The sequence below is a fragment of the Oncorhynchus kisutch genome, linkage group LG4 (assembly GCF_002021735.2).
Source record: "Oncorhynchus kisutch isolate 150728-3 linkage group LG4, Okis_V2, whole genome shotgun sequence".
In the NCBI taxonomy this organism is placed as follows: domain Eukaryota; kingdom Metazoa; phylum Chordata; class Actinopteri; order Salmoniformes; family Salmonidae; genus Oncorhynchus; species Oncorhynchus kisutch.
The window spans coordinates 2,461,900-2,478,658 of record NC_034177.2 but is presented as its reverse complement, the minus strand read 5'-3'; the positions used below and the strand labels follow the sequence as shown (position 1 = coordinate 2,478,658).

Sequence of the window (16,759 nt, the reverse complement as noted above, 5' to 3'; positions counted from 1 at the left end):
TCTATCAGATAAAGGGTTACTGTCCTCTGTTCTATTAGATAAAGGGTTACTGTCCTCCCCTCTGTTCTATCAGATAAAGGGTTACTGTCCTCCCCTCTGTTCTATCAGATAAAGGGTTACTGTCCTCCCCTCTGTTCTATTAGATAAAGGGTTACTGTCCTCCCCTCTGTTCTATCAGATAAAGGGTTACTGTCCTCCCCTCTGTTCTATCAGATAGAGGGTTACTGTCCTCCCCTCTGTTCTATTAGATAAAGGGTTACTGTCCTCCCCTCTAGTAGATAAAGGGTTACTGTCCTCCCCTGTGTTCTATTAGATAGAGGGTTACTGTCCTCCCCTCTATTAGATAAAGGGTTACTGTCCTCTGTTCTATCAGATAAAGGGTTACTGTCCTCCCCTCTAGTAGATAAAGGGTTACTGTCCTCCCCTCTAGTAGATAAAGGGTTACTGTCCTCCCCTCTGTTCTATTAGATAGAGGGTTACTGTCCTCCCCTCTGTTCTATTAGATAAAGGGTTACTGTCCTCCCCTCTAGTAGATAAAGGGTTACTGTCCTCCCCTCTAGTAGATAAAGGGTTACTGTCCTCCCCTCTAGTAGATAAAGGGTTACTGTCCTCCCCTCTGTTCTATTAGATAAAGGGTTACTGTCCTCCCCTCTAGTAGATAAAGGGTTACTGTCCTCCCCTCTAGTCGATAAAGGGTTACTGTCCTCCCCTCTAGTAGATAAAGGATTACTGTCCTCCCCTCTAGTCGATAAAGGGTTACTGTCCTCCCCTCTAGTCGATAAAGGGTTACTGTCCTCCCCTCTAGTCGATAAAGGGTTACTGTCTTCCCCTCTAGTAGATAAAGGATTACTGTCCTCCCCTCTAGTCGATAAAGGGTTACTGTCCTCCCCTCTATTCGATAAAGGGTTACTGTCCTCCCCTCTAGTCGATAAAGGGTTACTGTCTTCCCCTCTAGTAGATAAAGGATTACTGTCCTCCCCTCTAGTCGATAAAGGGTTACTGTCCTCCCCTCTAGTCGATAAAGGGTTACTGTCCTCCCCTCTAGTCGATAAAGGGTTACTGTCTTCCCCTCTAGTAGATAAAGGGTTACTGTCCTCCCCTCTAGTCGATAAAGGGTTACTGTCCTCCCCTCTAGTCGATAAAGGGTTACTGTCCTCCCCTCTAGTCGATAAAGGGTTACTGTCCTCCCCTCTAGTCGATAAAGGGTTACTGTCCTCCCCTCTAGTCGATAAAGGGTTACTGTCCTCCCCTCTAGTCGATAAAGGGTTACTGTCCTCCCCTCTAGTCGATAAAGGGTTACTGTCCTCCCCTCTAGTCGATAAAGGGTTACTGTCCTCCCCTCTAGTCGATAAAGGGTTACTGTCCTCCCCTCCTAGTAGATAAAGGGTTACTGTCCTCCCCTCTGTTCTATCAGATAAAGGGTTACTGTCCTCCCCTCTAGTAGATAAAGGGTTACTGTCCTCCCCTCTAGTAGATAAAGGGTTACTGTCCTCCCCTCTAGTCGATAAAGGGTTACTGTCCTCCCCTCTGTTCTATCAGATAAAGGGTTACTGTCCTCCCCTCTAGTAGATAAAGGGTTACTGTCCTCCCCTCTAGTAGATAAAGGGTTACTGTCCTCCCCTCTGTTCTATTAGATAAAGGGTTACTGTCCTCCCCTCTAGTAGATAAAGGGTTACTGTCCTCCCCTCTAGTAGATAAAGGGTTACTGTCCTCCCCTCTAGTCGATAAAGGGTTACTGTCCTCCCCTCTAGTAGATAAAGGGTTACTGTCCTCCCCTCTAGTCGATAAAGGGTTACTGTCCTCCCCTCTAGTCGATAAAGGGTTACTGTCCTCCCCTCTAGTCGATAAAGGGTTACTGTCCTCCCCTCTAGTCGATAAAGGGTTACTGTCCTCCCCTCTAGTCGATAAAGGGTTACTGTCCTCCCCTCTAGTCGATAAAGGGTTACTGTCCTCCCCTCTAGTCGATAAAGGGTTACTGTCCTCCCCTCTAGTCGATAAAGGGTTACTGTCCTCCCCTCTAGTCGATAAAGGGTTACTGTCCTCCCCTCTAGTCGATAAAGGGTTACTGTCCTCCCCTCTAGTCGATAAAGGGTTACTGTCCTCCCCTCTAGTCGATAAAGGTTACTGTATGAAGCTATGCTGCTTCCTCCTCTCTCCTGAACCCCCGGGCTGAAACCACTGAGCTAGACTCAGGTTCACAAGGCTTGCAACACTAGTGTGACCACTAAGCTTGGTAACAAGGTCCTTCAGATTACCTTCTGCTTCCGTGTCTCTTAACCTTCTGCTCTACGGTTGACATTTGAACTTGATTGGCTTGTTTGCCTATGAATTACAGACTGTGTACTGCAGCGTTCAACGCTTATTCTTAGAGCCGTATTCTCAGTCTTCTATAATAAGGGAAAGCACCTAAGTTGTGAAATGCTAGTTTTACTTTTTGTTTTGGATTGAACACCACCCTGATGTGATAGCTTGTTTGGTGGAATATATTGGCTGTTATTGAGATGTAGAGTTGCGTAACATTGAGTACTACAGTAATGATATTTGAGCTGAGTGAAGACATCAGCATGATGACTATTTGAATAAGGCTTAAGACGATGGCTGTTTTGACAAATTAACATTTTTGCTTTTTGGTCACTCACTACATCAGAACCTGCGCTCTGTTTCACAAGCCTGAGCATCAGAACCTGAGCATCAGAACCTACGCTCTGTTTCACAAGCCTGAGCATCAGAACCTGAGCATCAGAACCTACAACCTGAGCATCAGAACCTGAGCATCAGAACCTACAACCTGAGCATCAGAACCTGAGCATCAGAACCTACGCTCTGTTTTTTTTTACACATTAACAGCCAGATGAAGCCTCAATAGACTAATGGAAACGCCTTCAGGTGCTCTGCCAGGTTTGCACAACAGCAGCCGTTTCCAAATCCCTTATCCAGTCAGTCCCAGTAATTGGCTTGAGTGTTTTCATACACTCTCATACACAAATGCTGCCCTCCCTCTCCCACATTGAGGGGCGGACTGGGACCAGAAATCGGCCCTGGCATTTCTAACATGCCGTAACAATTTTTTCCCCTTCAAAGCCCCCACACCGGCCCCATTTATTAACCAGATATTGATCATTTTGCGCAAAAAAAACCCAAGTTAGACTGGCCCACTGGGCTAAAAATGGACTAGCAGTTGCCTGAAATGCCAGATGGCCAGTCCTGCCCTCAGTCCTCGCCCATTCAGTTTAAGGGCTGGGGAGAAAAAGGCGGTTATCTGTAAATTATAGTTTTAAATAGTGTGCTGCTTTCTTTGACGCCCTATGATAATTACTGCTTTTGTTATCGTTTCTCATTTAGAAAACTGGCAGACTCTCTGACATAATGCTTACATTTGCTTTAAAAAAAAATCCTGGTTTGAAAAGCCAGTTTTAGGCGTAGCCCATTTTATGTTTTACTGTTAGTTTGGGTTCTGTCATCCTGCTCTCTGGCGCCCCCATCCACAATGTGGCTGGGTGTGGCAGTGCAGCATGTATGACACACTAGAGGGCAGGCGCTTTAAGTAAGGGCAGGGCCCAGTGGTTTAATATGCTGCAATGCTGTCACAGGTTCATTTCATAAGAACAGAACAGTATTTAGCCTACACTATACTTTACACTATTGATGTTTTGGGGATTATTTTCAACATTCTCAAACTCAACAAACTGGTCAGAACAGCTGTACTTATTCTAGACTGAAAATCTGTAGTTTGTAGCATAGTTGACTGGACTGTGTTCTAGATTGTTCTCTAATCAGATCCTCATGCCTCTTCTCTGCATACTGATGCTTTATTCTGATCCTGTTGCTTCACTCTCTTCTCCATGACCTTTCACCCATATTTAGTCCTAACCCCAGTAGTGTTCTTCACAGCATTATCAAATAAAAACTCCTGCCAGAAGGTGTTTTGCTCTATGGACAGTCAAGTCCAGAGTCTCCTGATTTATGATACTATGGCTGTCTAATAGTGCCCTCTTCTGGAGGTGAATGTTACCACACACTGCACTGAAATGGCCACACTGCACTGAAATGGCCACACTGCACTGAAATGGCCACACTGCACTGAAATGGCCTGAAAATGCCTGTTTCTCTATTTTGTAACTCTCTCCTCTTAACTTTTGACTTTCTACTGGTTTATTTCTCTGGTTCCTGTTTCCTACTCTCCTAAAGTGAGTCCTTACTTTCTTCTCTCTCTCTCTCTTTTCTGGTTCCTGTCTGCAGTCTGCTTAAAGCCCGGCTACGTCCTGAGCTCCTGGAACACCTAGCGGCAGAGCAGAGGAGACGATGCAGTACCTCCTGAGACTCACCTCATCCTCACATTCCTCCTCCCTTCAGTTCCCTCCGTCCTCCTCCCTTCAGTTCCCTCCGTCCTCCTCCCTTCAGTTCCCTCCGTCCCCCTCCCTTCAGTTCCCTCCGTCCTCCTCCCTTCAGTTCCCTCCGTCCTCCTCCCTTCAGTTCCCTCCGTCCTCCTCCCTTCAGTTCCCTCCGTCCTCCTCCCTTCAGTTCCCTCCGTCCTCCTCCCTTCAGTTCCCTCCGTCCTCCTCCCTTCAGTTCCCTCCGTCCTCCTCCCTTCAGTTCCCTCCGTCCTCCTCCCTTCAGTTCCCTCCGTCCTCCTCCCTTCAGTTCCCTCCGTCCTCCTCCCTTCAGTTCCCTCCGTTCTCCTCCCTTCAGTTCCCTCCGTCCTCCTCCCTTCAGTTCCCTCCGTCCTCCTCCCTTCAGTTCCCTCCGTCCTCCTCCCTTCAGTTCCCTCCGTCCTCGTCCTCCTCCCTTCAGTTCCCTCCGTCCTCGTCCTCCTCCCTTCAGTTCCCTCCGTCCTCCTCCCTTCAGTTCCCTCCGTCCTCGTCCTCCTCCCTTCAGTTCCCTCCGTCCTCCTCCCTTCAGTTCCCTCCGTCCTCCTCCCTTCAGTTCCCTCCGTCCTCCTCCCTTCAGTTCCCTCCGTCCTCCTCCCTTCAGTTCCCTCCGTCCTCCTCCCTTCAGTTCCCTCCGTCCTCCTCCCTTCAGTTCCCTCCGTCCTCCTCCCTTCAGTTCCCTCCGTTCTCCTCCCTTCAGTTCCCTCCGTCCTCCTCCCTTCAGTTCCCTCCGTCCTCCTCCCTTCAGTTCCCTCCGTTCTCCTCCCTTCAGTTCCCTCCGTCCTCCTCCCTTCAGTTCCCTCCGTCCTCCTCCCTTCAGTTTCCTCTCTCCTCAAACCTCAGCCACAATCAGATTAGGGGCTCCTCTATCTTGCTCTCTCTCTCCCTCTTTTAGGGTTATTTCTAATATTCTCTCTCCTCCCTCCCTCTATTTCTACCTCTCTCTCTCTCCTTCTCTCCTCGGTCTCTGTGTTCCTTCTCTGAGATTGTGCCGCTATTGAAACTCTCACATTCTCCAAACAGAGTTAAATAAACAGATAAACAGTCTGTTGGTGCTTCATGTTCATGAAATAAAACCTGTTTTTTTTTCCTATTCATTACTTATGTAACACATAATATGTGAAAAGTTGAGTCTGTCTGGCAAGTACTCTGCATATACCAGTCTACTGATAAGATGCTGTCACATTAGAAACATTTTTTTTTTAATAAGAAACTTTGTAGCTGTGTGGCAACACCAGTCTCAAACAGCAGAGGGCGCTTTGAGTTATTCAAAATTCAGTTTGTTTCATTAAAATGTTTTACATTGAGTCATTTAGCAGACGCTCTTATCCAGAGCGACTTACAGTAGTGAGTGTATACATTTTCATATTGGTCCTACGCGGGAATCGAAACCCACAAACCCTGGCGTTGCAACCGCCATGCTCTACAGCCTGTGTCACACGGGAACCCGATGGTCAGCGATTAGGCTATGCAGCACATAACCTACATCCTGTTTAAAGCACCGTTCATGTCTTTTGTTGCTTTTTAAGTTTGTGTTGCTGATGGTCAAAATGACGCTAGTAATTGAGTTATGGACAGGGACATGCATAGTATCCGCCTCTCGGCTGACCTCTCCTCCTATTGGCTGGGGCTGGTCAGGAACCAAGCACTAGTGTTTTTCTACAAGACTTCACTTGTCTATGGATTGAGCTTTTGTTGTTTTGTCTTTGGAGCTGGACTCAAACCTAACGGTGTGTTCCCCATGACACCCTATTGTCTAAATAATTACTATTTTTAACCAGAGCCTTATGGCAGTCCTAGGTAGAGCCCTGTGGCAGTCCTAGGTAGAGCCTTAGGGCAGTCCTAGGTAGAGCCTTAGGGCAGTCCTAGGTAGAGCCATGTGGCAGTCCTAGGTAGAGCCCTGTGGCAGTCCTAGGTAGAGCCCTGTGGCAGTCCTAGGTAGAGCCCTGTTGGCAGTCCTAGGTAGAGCCCTGTTGGCAGTCCTAGGTAGAGCCCTGTGGCAGTCCTAGGTAGAGCCCTGTGGCAGTCCTAGGTAGAGCCTTAGGGCAGTCCTAGGTAGAGCCTTAGGGCAGTCCTAGATAGAGCCATGTGGCAGTCCTAGGTAGAGCCCTGTGGCAGTCCTAGGTAGAGCCCTGTGGCAGTCCTAGGTAGAGCCCTGTTGGCAGTCCTAGGTAGAGCCCTGTTGGCAGTCCTAGGTAGAGCCCTGTGGCAGTCCTAGGTAGAGCCCTGTGGCAGTCCTAGGTAGAGCCCTGTGGCAGTCCTAGGTAGAGCCCTGTTGGCAGTCCTAGGTAGAGCCCTGTGGATCCTGGTCAGAAGTAGTTCATAACAAAAGGAATAGGGTGCCATTTGGGACTCAGTAGTGTTATGGGGAGAGGTGCCATTTGGGACTCAGTAGTGTTATGGGGAGAGGTGCCATTTGGGACTCAGTAGTGTTATGGGGAGAGGTGCCATTTGGGACTCAGTAGTGTTATGGGGAGAGGTGCCATTTGGGACTCAGTAGTGTTATGGGGAGAGGTGCCATTTGGGAGGCACATCAGTAGTGTTATGGGGAGAGGTGCCATTTGGGACTCAGTAGTGTTATGGGGAGAGGTGCCATTTGGAAGGCACATCAGTAGTGTTATGGGGAGATGTGCCATTTGGGAGGCACATCAGTAGTGTTATGGGGAGAGGTGCCATTTGGGAGGCACATCAGTAGTGTTATGGGGAGAGGTGCCATTTGGGAGGCACATCAGTAGTGTTATGGGGAGAGGTGCCATTTGGGAGGCACATCAGTAGTGTTATGGGGAGAGGTGCCATTTGGGAGGCACATCAGTAGTGTTATGGGGAGAGGTGCCATTTGGGAGGCACATCAGTAGTGTTATGGGGAGAGGTGCCATTTGGAAGGCACATCAGTAGTGTTATGGGGAGATGTGCCATTTGGGAGGCACATCAGTAGTGTTATGGGGAGAGGTGCCATTTGGGAGGCACATCAGTAGTGTTATGGGGAGAGGTGCCATTTGGGAGGCACATCAGTAGTGTTATGGGGAGAGGTGTATAATCACTTTGATCATGCTGGTCATGTTGTATACGGTCACTGCCGGACAGTTTGTTTTGTTGTTTTTGTTTAATTTTCTGAAAGATATTTAGCATTTATTTAGGATTGACAGATTCATGACACACATGTGCCTTTATGTACAGAGAGCAGAGTCTACGGAGAACTTTCTTTTTGACTGTTTGAAACAGATTGTTGTGATGCATGGCTGTTGCGGTTCATTTGGTCTGTCAGAACTCAATAAATGTATTTTCTGCTTCGACTTTTCCTTCTCGTTTTTCCTCTTACGTTACACATCTCTTCATCTCTTCATTTGCAAAACAAGGAACCCTCAGCTCAAACCCATGATGCCACTAAGGGCTCTATTCAATCAGATCAGCTTTATCCAACATTCTATCCCACATTCTAGGATGATAGATGTAATCTACAGGATGATAGATGTAATCTACAGGATGATAGATGTAATCTACAGGATGATAGATGTAATCTACAGGATGATGGATGTAATCTACTCCTCCGTTAGGATGATAGATGTAATCTACAGGATGATAGATGTAATCTACTCCTCCGTTAGGATGATAGATGTAATCTACAGGATGATAGATGTAATCTACAGGATGATAGATGTAATCGTCTCCTCCATTAGGATGATAGATGTAATCTACAGGATGATAGATGTAATCTACTCCTCCGTTAGGATGATAGATGTAATCTACAGGATGATAGATGTAATCTACAGGATGATAGATGTAATCTACAGGATGATAGATGTAATCTACAGGATGATAGATGTAATCTACTCCTCCGTTAGGATGATAGATGTAATCTACAGGATGATAGATGTAATCTACAGGATGATAGATGTAATCTACTCCTCCGTTAGGATGATAGATGTAATCTACAGGATGATAGATGTAATCTACTCCTCCATTAGGATGATAGATGTAATCTACAGGATGATTGATGTAATCTACAGGATGATAGATGTAATCTACAGGATGATAGATGTAATCTACAGGATGATAGATGTAATCTACAGGGTGATAGATGTAATCTACACCTCCATTAGGATGATAGATGTAATCTACAGGATGATAGATGTAATCTACAGGATGATAGATGTAATCTACAGGATGATAGATGTAATCTACAGGATGATAGATGTAATCTACAGGGTGATAGATGTAATCTACACCTCCATTAGGATGATAGATGTAATCTACAGGATGATAGATGTAATCTACACCTCCGTTAGGATGATAGATGTCACCTCCGTTTAATTGAATGATGTTTAATGAGCTTCATTATTCGTATATCGTCTAGATGTTCTGAACGTCTAAGGAGAGTGGGGGGCGGCAAGAGCAGCTGCTCCCCGATTTTGACGACTCCAAAACGTCTGCTATCGACAGTTGACGCTGATCTGATTTGAATCTATACACATACTGTTAGATGACACGTAAACTTTATAGTCACAGAGAGATGCTTTGACTTTCTATGGCGTGCTTCAATTGAATCATTTCCGATCGTGTTGAAAACACCAATTGGCGTGTAAGAGATTCATGTTTGAGAATAACATCAGCTACACAATCTGTCAAAAATGATTACCTAACCTTGTCAATGTTGACTATACTGAACAGTGAAACTTAACATGTTGTATTCCACTGTACTGTAACTAACAGGCAGGTTGACCCTTTGTCGTTAAAGATGGGATCTCTGGGGCGATGAGAGTAACGGACTGTACCCTCCTCTCCCCTGCCCCAGGAGCGCCATGGCCCCCCAGCCCCAGTATGGCTCCAGCTCCCCTCCTCCCCCCCACGGCAAGGTCAACAAGCTCCCCTCCGTCAGCCAGCTCATCAACCCCCAGCAACGCAACACCCTCACCCCCTCCTCCATGGCCCAAGGCCTGACTGACAGTAAGTGTGCCTTACCCCTTTGTATAGAGAGATTCTGCTCCCCCTGTCTGACTTGATCTGTTTAGAGGCCCCTGTCCTGTCTTTGTGTCTGGGTCCCTGTCATAACCCCCCTGCCCCGCCAACTCCAGTACCACGTCCCCTCTGGGCCGATCATGTGACACGCGTCAGGGAGGATAGCGGTATCTGTCTGGGCACAAGTGGCGCTGGGAGGGATGTGTAGGTTGTCACTGTACAACTCTCAGCCCCCTGTCAGAACGCTTCCTCCTCTGGGTCAATGGGGCGGCAGGGTAGCCTAGCGGTTAGAGCATTGGACTAGTAACCGGAAGGTTGCAAGATCAAATCCCCGAGCTGACAAGGTACAAATCTGTCGTTCTGCCCCTGAACAGGCAGTTAACCCACTGTTCCTAGGCTGTCATTGAAAATAAGAATTTGTTCTTAACTGACTTGCCTGGTTAAATAAAGGTAAAAATACATTTTAAAAATCCCTGTGGGACTCTGTTCCTCCCCTCTGGAGCCTCGCTGCAGGTCCTTGTCCTGTCTAGAGGCCCCTGTCCTGTCTAGAGGCCCCTGTCCTGTCTAGAGGCCCTTGTCCTGTCTAGAGGTCCCTGTCTGTCTCGCTGCAGGTCCTTGTCCTGTCTAGAGGCCCTTGTCCTGTCTAGAGGCCCTTGTCCTGTCTAGAGGTCCCTGTCTGTCTCGCTGCAGGTCCTTGTCCTGTCTAGAGGCCCCTGTCCTGTCTAGAGGTCCCTGTCTGTCACGCTGCAGGTCCTTGTCCTGTCTAGAGGCCCCTGTCCTGTCTAGAGGTCCCTGTCTGTCACGCTGCAGGTCCTTGTCCTGTTCTCAGGACATGTATTATTCTTGGCGTTGCCCTTTCACTATTTTAGTAAGACGGTAGACGGCTGAGCATGTTCCCTTTCTCCTCCTCCACCTCATGTATGGTTGTCGAGGTGCCCCCCCCCATGTATTGTTGTCGAGGTGCCCCCCCCCCCGTCTATCTTATGTAGATAATACACAATCTCAGAGACCGTTAAGAGTTCTTACATTTGTCCAGCCTCATCCCTTAGGGCTGAAAAAAACAAATGACAGATTGTGGCTTTAAAGAGTACCGCTCACAGAAGCTTGTTTCTTGGAGTGACGTGATGACGCTCACTGCCCCTAATCTACATAAATATCTGAACCATAGTAATGGTGCTGGAGATACATTTGACATTTTAAAAATGTCAAATTACCCCCTTTAAGAGTCACTCACACAAGTCCATGTGATTCTCTAGTGACTCTGACGATTGGCCACATTGGCTAACAGTGGATTGCTTCCTTTTATAGAGATAAAACTATGATCTCTATGGTTTCTCTAGTGACTCCGATGATGGGCCACATGGCTATGAATGCTGACATGTCGGCCCTGAGCCCCGCCCACATCCTGCAGCCCCAGTTACCCATGGTGCCCAGCTCCCACTGCACCCCCCCGCCTCCCTACCCCATGGACAGCAGCATCTCCAGGTACCTAGCTAAACAACCACCAGTGGAGGCTGGTGAAGGAAGGACGGCTCATAGTGATGGCTGGAATGGCTGTACAGTATCTCTGTTTGATCATGTTTCATTCATTCCATTACTAAGAGCCTGTCCTAAATAAATAAATAAAAGTGGCACCAGCCACCACTGATAACACACATCTGTTGATGCTCTTGGACAGTTGTGGGCTCTATAAAAAGTCAGGACGAGACACAATATTAACAGAACAATTTCAACAAGGCTTTAAAAGCGTCTCCTAGCGCTAGTTGTCACCAAAACCTGAACCGCTCTAACTAACATGGTTCTAAATAACTGGATCTGACAGAGCTCTCTGTATTGGATCTGACAGAGCTTTTGTATTGGATCTGACAGAGCTCTCTGTATTGGATCTGACAGAGCTCTCTGTATTGGATCTGACAGCGCTCTCTGTATTGGATCTGACAGAGCTCTCTGTATTGGATCTGACAGAGCTCTCTGTATTGGATCTGACAGAGCTCTCTGTATTGGATCTGACAGAGCTCTCTGTATTGGATCTGACAGAGCTCTCTGTATTGGATCTGACAGAGCTCTCTGTATTGGATCTGACAGAGCTCTCTGTATTGGATCTGACAGTGCTCTCTGTATTGGATCTGACAGAGCTCTCTGTAACGTTGAACAGTCTTGTCTAATACAGTCATTACAAGAATGCCGAGGTGCTATTTTTCACTACTAACCCGTTTCCTTCTCTGTGTCCCGTTGCAGCTTTCTTCTGCGGCTGGGCTGCGCAGCCTGCCTGGACTGTTTCACAGCACAGGGCCTGACCAACATCTACCAGATCGAGAACTATAACTTGGAGGTGAGGCCTTGCCTGTCGCACGCACCTGTGTGGTTAAACTCAGAGAGAAGGGTCGGCTGGCTTCAGGAGGCCTGAGCCTTCGTGTAAGGCAAGAAAAAAAAACATTTATGGAAAAGGAACGTTTATCTGCAAGTCATCTTTGTCTATTTTTGTAATCAGAACTACTCTTCATTTTTTGGGCTGCCTGGTGCCGAGCCTAGCCTGAGAGCATTGTCTTCCGGGAGATGGCGTTATTCTAACGCGTCAGCGTTGCCATGAACTATCATTGCAGACGGATTTATCGTGCTATCTGACGTAAGACAATGGTCTTTTTGGGCTGCCTGCTGGGGCCCTGGGCCTAGACTGAGAGAGAAGACTAAACGAGGCTAGAGAGACTAACCCCCAGTGTGTGATGTCATCCCCGTCCACAGGACCTGTCCCGGCTGAAGATCCCGCAGGAGTTCCAGCACGTCATCTGGAAGGGCATCATGGAGCACCGGCAGAGCATGGAGTTCTCCCCTCCTCCCCACATCCTGCGTACCTCCAGCGGGGCCTCCGCCGTCAGCGTAGGGTCCTCCGAGGCCCGCGGCGAGCGGGTCATCGACGCCGTGCGCTTCACCCTGCGCCAGACCATCTCCTTCCCTCCGCGTGACGACTGGTCCGACTTCTCCTTCGACCTGGACTCCCGACGCAACAAGCAACAGCGCATCAAGGAGGAGGGGGAATAGAAAAACTCTCACACTCTGGATGGAATTTCAATCTAAGGTGCACTGTTGACAAGCGCACTGTACCAATGGGTCTGTAAAACGGCCATTTTCCTGACGTTCAGACATCCCTTTTACAGTAAACGCTGGGGATGTCGGCTCAAGCGTACATTATCATTACCATTATTATTATCATTACCATTATCATTAAAAGTCGAGTGCGGTACGCTTGTCGGCAATGGTCCTTGGATTGAAGCCCTGCCTCTGTCACACACCTGTTAACCAACCACTCTCGTATCACGGTACAGAACTAGGAATTCTCTGCTTCAAAGTGCTCTGGGTCCGGTTTCCTCAAAAGCATCTAAGTTCATTGTTAGAACAACCCTCGTTTTGGAGCAGAACACAAAAACCATTGTTGGAAGTTGTTTACCGACCTGCCTAAGTACATCGTCATAAGACCTGACTTACATCGCTAGCGGGAAACTGGACCCTGGTCCTTAGTTCAGATATCCTAAATAGCAAAATACTATGCAAATAAAAATGCACTTATTTTATGTTTTTAGAAAAGCCTTCCGTAGCTGCCAGCTAGAGGATGAGACAAATTATGGTTTTAGAAAAGCCTTCCGTAGCTGCCAGCTAGAGGATGAGACAAATTATGGTTTTAGAAAAGCCTTCCGTAGCTGCCAGCTAGAGGATGAGACAAATTATGGTTTTAGAAAAGCCTTCCGTAGCTGCCAGCTAGAGGATGAGACAAATTATGGTTTTAGAAAAGCCTTCCGTAGCTGCCAGCTAGAGGATGAGACAAATTATGGTTTTAGAAAAGCCTTCCGTAGCTGCCAGCTAGAGGATGAGACAAATTATGGTTTTAGAAAAGCCTTCCGTAGCTGCCAGCTAGAGGATGAGACAAATTATGGTTTTAGAAAAGCCTTCCGTAGCTGCCAGCTAGAGGATGAGACAAATTATGGTTTTAGAAAAGCCTTCCGTAGCTGCCAGCTAGAGGATGAGACAAATTATGGTTTTAGAAAAGCCTTCCGTAGCTGCCAGCTAGAGGATGAGACAAATTATGGTTTTAGAAAAGCCTTCCGTAGCTGCCAGCTAGAGGATGAGACAAATTATGGTTTTAGAAAAGCCTTCCGTAGCTGCCAGCTAGAGGATGAGACAAATTATGGTTTTAGAAAAGCCTTCCGTAGCTGCCAGCTAGAGGATGAGACAAATTATGGTTTTAGAAAAGCCTTCCGTAGCTGCCAGCTAGAGGATGAGACAAATTATGGTTTTAGAAAAGCCTTCCGTAGCTGCCAGCTAGAGGATGAGACAAATTATGGTTTTAGAAAAGCCTTCCGTAGCTGCCAGCTAGAGGATGAGACAAATTATGGTTTTAGAAAAGCCTTCCGTAGCTGCCAGCTAGAGGATGAGACAAATTATGGTTTTAGAAAAGCCTTCCGTAGCTGCCAGCTAGAGGATGAGACAAATTATGGTTTTAGAAAAGCCTTCCGTAGCTGCCAGCTAGAGGATGAGACAAATTATGGTTTTAGAAAAGCCTTCCGTAGCTGCCAGCTAGAGGATGAGACAAATTATGGTTTTAGAAAAGCCTTCCGTAGCTGCCAGCTAGAGGATGAGACAAATTATGGTTTTAGAAAAGCCTTCCGTAGCTGCCAGCTAGAGGATGAGACAAATTATGGTTTTAGAAAAGATACATTTCAAAAATATATCACATTTCTTGAGACAAAACTCTTAAATGCTTTTTGTGATTTGCTTTGACAGGTTCTATAATCCATTCTGATGTTAAAGCATGAGAGGAGACCTTTTGGGGGATTTGTTTGTTTGTTGTTGTTGTTGTTGTTGGGCCATAGAAGGTGTATGGCCAGGATTCAATCCAAAGTGCGTTACGACAGATGAGACCTTCAAAATGAGAAAGAAAGAAAAATGTATTTATGTAGGTGCTTCTGTCTTGCTGTTGACCCACTTAGCAAACATCTGTCAACTGCTACCATTTCATCAATAAATTATAAACGAATTCAGAAATATTGCAAAAAAAACAGGATTACAGTGGACAGTTTATTAGGTACACCCATCTAGTACCGGGTCAGACCCTTTTTTGCCTCCAGAACAGCCTGAATTCTTCAGGAAATTGATTGTGTGGTGTTCAAACGTTGCTCAATTGGAATCAAGAGACCTGAACGTGTGGCAGGAAAACATTCCCCACAGCATTACACCACCAGCCTGTACTGGGGGGCGATGAGTTTCTGCCAAATCCTGACACTGCCACCAGCCTGTACTGGGGGGCGATGAGTTTCTGCCAAATCCTGACACTGCCACCAGCCTGTACTGGGGGGCGATGAGTTTCTGCCAAATCCTGACACTGCCACCAGCCTGTACTGGGGGGCGATGAGTTTCTGCCAAATCCTGACACTGCCACCAGCCTGTACTGGGGGGCGATGAGTTTCTGCCAAATCCTGACTCTGCCATGAGCATGACGCTACAGAAATCGTGTTTCGACGGACCAGGCGATGTTTCCACTCCTCAAATTGTCCAGTGTTGTTGATCGCTTGCCCACTGGAACCTCTTCCTCCTGATGGGAGTAGAACCCGGTGTTGCAATAGAACCATCCGTGACAAAGACCGACGAGTTGTGCGTTTCCGAGATGCTGTTCTGCACACCACTGTTGTACTGTGTCGTTAATGGCCTGTTAGCTTGCACGATTCAAGCCATTTCTCCTTGGCTTTGGTCCAAATTAAAACGTTACATTGTTGTTAGTGGTTATACTAAATAAACAGTCCTCTATATATACACACACGTTGCTTTAGTTTACATTGTGAACCTAGCAAGTAGTAGCAGCAGCTTCTTGACTTCTTTATAGTAAAATAATCAGTGGTGTATAAAGTCGAGGCCACATGCAACCAAATGTAACTATTTTTTTCGCATTTCAATTCACAAGATCTAATGAACCCAAAGCAAGCGCCCCACGGGGCAGAGAATCAGCTTTCATCGATGTCAAAGCATTTCCTCAAATGCTGATGCTCAATGTCGGACGCCTGATAGCCAAGGACCGTTACTAAGGGAAGTTAGTGTTGCTGGCCAAGGACCGTTACTAAGGGAAGTTAGTGTTGCTGGCCAAGGACCGTTACTAAGGGAAGTTAGTGTTGCTGATCAAGGACTGTTACTAAGGGACCGTTACTAAGAAAAGTTAGTGTTGCTGGCCAAGGACCGTTACTAAGGGAAGTTAGTGTTGCTATGGGGCTACCAGCTACATTAGCTTGTAGGCTAGCGGACTTTTCATACGTTTTGTGGAAACACATGTACGACCTCCCGAAAACATTACTGAATTGAATATGGTGCTTTTCCACCCGCTTACTTTCAAAATAAATATGTATTTATCGGTGCTGTTGATAATGGTAAACTTCTCAACTGCCATAGTGCGGCCACCGGAAGTAACCGCACAACTGGCGAGTGGCGGCCTCTAGTGGCCATATTGGTACGCTAAATACGGGCCAAAAATGACAAAATACTCATATAACACTTCAGCTAAAGTCTAAATTACCATTAAAAGTATAAATGTGCTGCTCTGTTCTTTACCGCACCTTGGGTTGAATCCCGGTCTGTTGCTCTAGACGGGACTGTCATGATCGCCTGCTGTTTTTAGTCCACAACTGTTTTTGCCTGCTGGTCACAAGCCGGTCTTGATTGTATACATTTCAAGATACATATTTTTACTTTGTGTCAGAGAAAAGTGTGATTAATAATGCTGTTTAAAATGGTTGGATTGGTTGATTTCTTTTTTTTTTATACCACAAAACAAGTTACTGCCTTGTAACTTGCTTCCAGGATTTTCAGAAACCTGGGGATTTAGTCATCCTTTTGTTTGTTAAACCATTGTGTTTATAACTCTTGGAGGAAGTTACTGGAATAGTTAAATCGTGTTTATAACTCTTGGGGAAATTACTGGAATTTTGCTACCCTCGTGTTGGTTAAACTATCGTGTTTATAACTACTTACTGTATTTCTACGTGAATGAGAATTGCATTACCACACAAACTTTTATCTGAAGTATTTTAACAACTCAACACGCTCATAGCCCTCGAGGTGATAATACTGTTACAGATCATCTTTGGTATTGTCCCCCCCCCAAAAAATAGCACCCTACGGTCGAATGTATAGGGTGACATTTGGGATGACTTTCATTGTCTGCTTGTTCTCGTCGTCTGTAACACGATGTACAGTGTTTAGTATTTTGTGGGTCTGTTGAACATTTACTGGGCTACAATTTTTCATTTTTCTTACAAACGCTCCTTTTGATTTGTCTTGCTGGATTTTTGGAACCACATTTTGTAAACTGTTGTTGTTGTTGTTTGTTACAGATTAACTTGATAGATGGCCCAAACTATTGAGATCATTGTATATACATTTGTATAGTTATTTTCTAA

General features: G+C 46.3%; 1 protein-coding gene across 7 annotated transcripts in view; it reads left to right on the top strand.

Annotated features, from left to right (window-relative positions):
- Positions 1-16,078, top strand: part of LOC109881328 (tumor protein 63-like) — a 99,195-nt gene extending 83,117 nt beyond the window's left edge. For 2 of the 7 annotated variants that reach the window (XM_031822302.1, XM_031822303.1), the window contains 4 exons: positions 9,160-9,311; positions 10,664-10,808; positions 11,562-11,655; positions 12,066-16,051. In XM_031822302.1, the coding sequence (XP_031678162.1) occupies positions 9,160-9,311; positions 10,664-10,808; positions 11,562-11,655; positions 12,066-12,362 (688 nt within the window). In that variant the 3' untranslated portion in view covers positions 12,363-16,051. Of the gene's footprint in view, positions 1-4,239; positions 4,413-9,102; positions 9,312-10,663; positions 10,809-11,561; positions 11,656-12,065 lie in introns of those variants that run through there. The other 5 variants (XM_031822301.1, XM_031822300.1, XM_031822299.1 and 2 more) reach the window with 4 other exon arrangements.
- The last annotated feature ends 681 nt before the right edge of the window (positions 16,079-16,759 follow it).